General features: G+C 38.3%; 1 protein-coding gene across 1 annotated transcript; it reads right to left on the bottom strand.

Moving 5' to 3' along the window:
• Positions 1–1,475: 1,475 nt before the first annotated feature.
• LOC149910805 (dynein axonemal intermediate chain 2-like) lies at positions 1,476–5,800 on the bottom strand. Its single transcript, XM_090108657.1, has 7 exons — positions 5,604–5,800; positions 5,355–5,502; positions 4,514–5,248; positions 4,208–4,386; positions 3,918–4,050; positions 3,503–3,607; positions 1,476–1,756 (listed from the first exon to the last, which is right to left on the bottom strand). The coding sequence occupies exons 1-7, from the start codon at positions 5,798–5,800 to the stop codon at positions 1,559–1,561; spliced, it is 1,695 nt and encodes a 564-aa protein (XP_089964783.1). The 3' UTR covers positions 1,476–1,558.
• Between the last annotated feature and the right edge of the window lie 788 nt (positions 5,801–6,588).

The following is a 6,588-nucleotide window of genomic DNA, read 5'->3' as shown; positions in this document are numbered from 1 at the left end:
TTAGGCGGATTTTGATTGGACATAAAGAGTTTGAGGTTTATTCTTATAAATATTGAATTCACAAAATCATAATTGAACACCAATCAAGCAAACACGTGTTAACGTGAGTCATAGATTTATTATCGTATACTCCTAAAATGTTTTCTAAGAAACAATACTGTACTTACATTGTCGGCAAGTTCTTAAAGGCGGTAACTTATTTTTGTTCGAACAATAGAGGTAATAAATATAAATTCCTAATGTCGAAATCTCGAAACAGTCAGAAATTAATGACGCACATAGTATATACATATTATGACAGAGGTTAAGCTTAAATAACTTGAAAAATAAATAACATGATCTCGCCCACGTGTTGGTGTTTTAAAAAATTCAATCAAAAACTGAGGTTAACTTTAAATACAATTTTAGAAAAATAAATACCACAATCAACATTCAAGTATTAGAAAAAATTGATACCATAATTCCACCCACGTGTTAGTGTATTGAAAAATACAATCAAAAAGTGAGGTTAATCATAAATAACTTAGAAAAATAAATACCATTATTACACCTAAGTATTAGAAAAATAGATGTAATTACTTATTTACTTTTTTTAGAAATTCACTGGAATTAGAATTAAAACAAACCCTTTGATTTTGCTGATCACTTTAATATAACATGTATAATGTATATAGTCACGAGTACGGCGTAACGCAAAAATGTCACGAGTACGGCGTAACGCAAAAATGTCACGCGCGCGGCGTAACGCAAAAATGTTACACAAAATTTTTGTCCACCCCCGATAAAGAAGTTTCACTTCAAAAATTACTTAAGTGATATGTTTAGTATTTTATCATTTTGCAATTATATTCATATAGTAACCTACATTGAAAAATAAAAATGAGTACCTAAGTCTATCAAGTATGGTAAAAAATAAGAGTGACTGCAAACAGTAGGGTAATTTTAAAATTGGATATTTTATTAATTACTGCATTACAATGTAGTGCTCTAATTAGTAGTGACTAGATGGCTTATTAGTTTATTACAATAAGTACCTACAAGTGGTGGGATTACATTATATAAGGTTTGAATATTACATAATATATCATTTCATTGTCACATTTTTATCGTTAATTTTGTTAAAATATAAACAATTTTTTTATTCCAAATACTTGATTTTACTTTTAAAATATTATTTATTACTATTATGCGTAATAGCGTAACTCGTAAAGTAATAATAACATTTTTTTTAAACAACGTCGTAAGTAACATTACGTAATAAGTGTTAACGCGAAGAAATATTATCTAAGAACGTGCAACGCAACGATGTTATAATATACAGGGTGTCCCAAGAATACTAAATAATAAGGTAAGCACACAAAAAAAATCAAGCATCTAGCGCAATAAATCACGCCACTAAATAAAAATCTCATCGTACTGTCATAACTCCGAAAATACGAAAAATTGCAACCCTCTCAATCGGATAGCCCTCTAGGTCTTCAGTATACCTATACTTCTTGGGATACCCTGTATTGTATAACAAGAGTCAGGCGGGGCCGGGAGGGGGGGGGAGGTTCGGCTACATGGCGGCGAGCTCCTTCTTGACGGCCTGCATATAGTCAGCAGTGGCCTCGGCGAGGTCGCGGTCGCCAGCCGCCGGGTCGAAGTCAGACACGGACGCGGCCGGGCTGCCCTCCTCCGCCTGCCGCAGCTTCAGCCGGATCTCCCGCATGCGCGCCTCCAGGATGCGCTCACGCTTTGCTTCGCGCTCGAATATCTGTACCGACACGTTATACTTCACGTTATGAATAATACACAATACATTTTATAACTATGGATGCAATAAATTGCACTATTAAGAAATACAGGGTGTACCAAAAAGTAGTGATGAACGGAAGCTGAGAGGTAGAGGACCTAGAGGGCTATCCGAATCACCCCCATGTATGTTATGCGATTTTTCGTATTTTCGGAGTTATGACGTTTTTTTCAATTTTTCACCTATCGCCGAGTACGATGATATTTTCACTCGTGCTGACGTCAATGATTGCGGAAGATGCTTGATTTTTTTTTGTGTGCTAAGCTGAAAGATAGGCCAATTCAGTATGGTAACATTTACTATCGTTAGATCTTTGAATGGAATAAAAAAAAGAATTAAATGGCAAGAAAGATAAAATTACCCAGTATGTTCACCACTTCAAGGGCCCGTAAAAAAATAAAATCACATAAAAAAAGTTTTCCGTTTGACTTTTAAAAACTTGCTCTATCTATCAGATAGCTACCCTGAAAATTTCATTTTATTATTCAGAAGGCTTCAATCGAAAAATTTAAATCTAAATGTGGTAAGTGCAAAAATTGAATTAACATTATGATCATTAAAACCAATAAATAGGTGTTTAATTACCAGAAATTTTTAAAATAACCCCGCTGTTGCTCAATGCAAGTGCGACATCACCGTAAAAAGTTGTCTTTTAAATGTCTGAATGCCCTTTTATCATTTTTAATGGTTTCTTCTGCTACTATGAATTTCCGGGTTATTTCGTCCAAATTGTGGCAGTCTCTCGCCTTGTAGTATACCCACGGAAAAAAATCAATAGGGTTTATGTCCGGAGACCGTGCAGGCCAGGCTAAAGGGCAAAGATACCCTGAAAGATGGATTGATCGTTGCAGCCTGCGCATGCGCCGGTGACGCCTGCCTTAAAGCCTGGCCTCTACGGTCCCTCGACCTAAACCCCATTGATTTGTTTCAATGGGAATACTAAAAAGACCTCGGCTACTTGAGAGAATGCCACAATTTGGACGAAATAACCCGGAAATTCATAGTAGCAGAAGAAACCATTAAAAATGATAAAAGGGCATTCAGACATTTAAAAGACAACTTTTTACGGTGATGTCGCACTTGCATTGAGCAACAGCGGGGTTATTTTAAAAATTTCTGGTAATTAAACACCTATTTATTGGTTTTAATGATCATAATGTTAATTCAATTTTTGCACTTACCACATTTAGATTTAAATTTTTCGATTGAAGCCTTCTGAATAATAAAATGAAATTTTCAGGGTAGCTATCTGATAGATAGAGCAAGTTTTTAAAAGTCAAACGGAAAACTTTTTTTATGTGATTTTATTTTTTTACGGGCCCTTGAAGTGGTGAACATACTGGGTAATTTTATCTTTCTTGCCATTTAATTCTTTTTTTTATTCCATTCAAAGATCTAACGATAGTAAATGTTACCATACTGAATTGGCCTATCTTTCAGCTTAGCACACAAAAAAAATCAAGCATCTTGCGCAATCATTGACGTCAGCATGAGTGAAAATATCATCGTACTCGGCGATAGGTGAAAAATTGAAAAAAAACGTCATAACTCCGAAAATACGAAAAATCGCATAACATACATGGGGGTGATTCGGATAGCCCTCTAGGTCCTCTACCTCTCAGCTTCCGTTCATCACTACTTTTTGGTACACCCTGTATATTATTATAATATGGCTGAGGTAGTGGGACAGTAGGGAAGGGAACTTACAGCAGTGAGCAGGACTTTATCGTTTTTGTCCGAGTGCGCCATGTTCTGTGACAACTCTGTCATGTAGATGTTGCCCTTTCGGCTGCCGCAAGCCGCAAGAGTACCCTTCATACATACGACAAAAATAAAATTCAACGTATATATAACGTACCTACACACAATAAATTTTTAGACAATAATATTTTATAAGAAATTAAAATTTAAATTGTGACGCCACATTATCATCAGTAACTATTATTTTTTTTAAAGCGCTTGACGAGAATCCACGGTTAGTATTCGATTTGCCTGTAATAGTGCTTTTATTATTAAACAATAATAGTGCCGATTTTAAACATTTTCTTCTCCATTTGAATTTTTTCTTATTCTGATAATTTGGAGACTGAATATGTTAGCATTATAGGAAGAGCGCGCTTACCCCCTCGTGCATGCGCACGCGCAGCAGCGGCTCCTCGCACACCTGCATGGTGAGCACGGGCTCGTGCTGCCGCCGCAGCAGGTCCCACGTCGCCAGCAGCCCGTTCCACTGTGTCACCAGCATCAGTGATAATCTAACGTTTTAACCGTTGTAAGTATGATTATCCAAACATACAACAACTATAAACGGATAAATTAAATTGTCTCCATCAGCTACTTATGCAATTCTTTTCAGATCTGACATTCATAGAAAAGTTCAAAGTATACTGAGTTCTTATAAAAACTTATAACCTAGTAGGGCTCCAAGTGGCTGCGGTGATCTTGTGGCGGTGAGGAGGAGACCAAACAACGGCGGACTCGCGGCAGTCCTCGCTCCACACGCGCACCGTCCAGTCGCCCACCGTTAGAAAGTTTTTCAGGAAGTTTGGGTTGCGCTCCAAGGACCACACGGGGCCAAGATGGGCTTCGAACTAAAAACAAAGAATTCGATAAAGTGCAGAAACTAATATAAAACAGATGATCACTCTTTGCGTTGATTGTATTGTAAGTTGTGATAGTATAAAATATAAATGTTAATACAATAATTGTAAGCGTTACCTTTGCTGGTAATTTTTCCATTGGCGTTTTCCCTTTTCGATTTCCGCCTATCACAAAGCCGTTTTCAGTTCCGACCATAAAACGCGTGGGGATGGTCGGCTCGTATTCGAGTGTGCTAACTCCATTAGAGTTGGCCATCGATTGGACGTCAAAGGAAGATTTTACAACGTCTATTATCATTTCTTCAGTTGGCTCGCTCATGTTGCGAATATCCCACCACTTGCAGGCGCCGTCCGGGCCGGACGAGAAGAACTCCTGCCCAGACTTGGAATTAATGAAGAGGACATTGCGGACCAGCTCGCGATGTGCCACATGGGGCGCGCACTTGACGCTGGCGTCGCCGTCGTGTCGCCTGTCCCACACTCCCACTTGACCATTTATTAGTCCTCCGGCGAGCATATTTCGATCGCGCGGGTTAAATTGCAAGTCTAGGAGCGGGCACGTCGGAGTGAATATAACTTCAGGGTTATTAGCGTTCTCGATGTCCCAAATATAGGACACGACAGAGGAACGCGGGTTGCGATTGAAATCGACATCACAGTAGGTGACAGCAAAACGCTGGCCCCCATCCGGCTGCCAGCTGATGGAGCTGACGGGACGCGGGCCGCTCGCGTCGCGGTACACGTTCACCGTGCGGCAGCTGTTGCGCTCCACGGCCGGCAGCGACGGCATCTCCGCGTAGTACGTGCGATACATATCGATAGCATTATTTTGCATCACGTAGTGGTCCATTCCCTGCCAATGTTTTTATATTTTAAATATTTATTTCTTATGATATAAAGACGGAATTTATGCAATACTGAATGAAAAAAAGTATTAAGTATACAAAATTATAACTAACAGGTGCTAATGACATGACGCAATGGATGTAGTTGTCATCTTTTTCAATTTTTCTTCGATATCGCTGAGTAGCCTCGGGATCCACAACATTAACGTCTTTCGGCCAACCCCCTTCCGCATGGTTTGCACCCGTAGTAGTATATTCTGCCCTGCAATCGGAAACAACTCGATAAATAGAATAACGATCGTTCGAACCACTGTTTGATAAATCGGGAATATCTTTTCGGGCGACCCCAGTCGAGTCTCGTACCGTATGGTGTTGATGTAATGCTCGGAGAAGCAGGGCGTGTTTTGCGTGGGCTGGTGCACGGGGTTGCGCAGGATGTACTGCTTGTGCTCCGCCACGTTGGTACCGATGGTGTCGCACATCTCGGGGCCTTGCTCGCAGAACAGCGGCTGCCGCCCGAAGTCACAACGCCGTTTCGTGTATGCGTACGCTATTTCCATGATTTTTTTACACAATAAAGCTAAAATAAAGATATTATGTAGATTTTATTTATTAGAAAGAAAAATAAAAAAGTATCACTTGATCGTTGATAAATTTAACACAAAATATTGACAGATCATAATTTGTCATGACAAGTACAATCTTTCAGAAGTTAAAAATACCTGTGAAAAATACTGTGTAAAAATATTAAAAAAAAAAATTGTTTTTATACTCCTTGGAGACGACAAATCAACAATATTATATAATACTAGCAATGCCCTGCGGTTTCGCCCGCATAGATAGCGATATCGTGACAGTGAAAAGTCTACTATAGGTTTAATTTTTAATCACATGAAAATCACCTTTACCCCGTCCCGCACTACGTCTGCTCATTGTATTAAACACTTTTAAAAATTCGTTATATCTTTTGAATGGAATTTCAAATTTTGTATATTTAAAAAGTATTTTGCTGGTATTGAAACAATCTATAATAAAACATCATTTAATTGGATAAGGATTAACATATATGTATGTATGGATAACATGGTTTGATTACTGTCGGCACTTCTATTTACTTTGAAAACGTAAAAAAGTTGTTGTAGTAACATAACTACTGAAGATGGACATATGGTATCGCGGACTTTCTTGTAGATATTGATCCATTCTATAATACTTTAGAACAATTTTTTGTTCTATCTTCAATAGATTCCGCAGCGCACGCGATGACAGAAGTTTTATTGAGGAATTTTTTACACCTTGGGTTACATTATTGCATTTTTGGTAAGGATCTCTAATTTTTTTGAAAATG

The sequence above is a fragment of the Colias eurytheme genome, chromosome 2 (assembly GCF_061535395.1).
Source record: "Colias eurytheme isolate Ceu_HAF_F1 chromosome 2, ilColEury1 Martin Lab GWU primary, whole genome shotgun sequence".
Lineage (NCBI taxonomy): Eukaryota > Metazoa > Arthropoda > Insecta > Lepidoptera > Pieridae > Colias > Colias eurytheme.
This window is presented reverse-complemented; position numbering and strand designations above follow the sequence as displayed.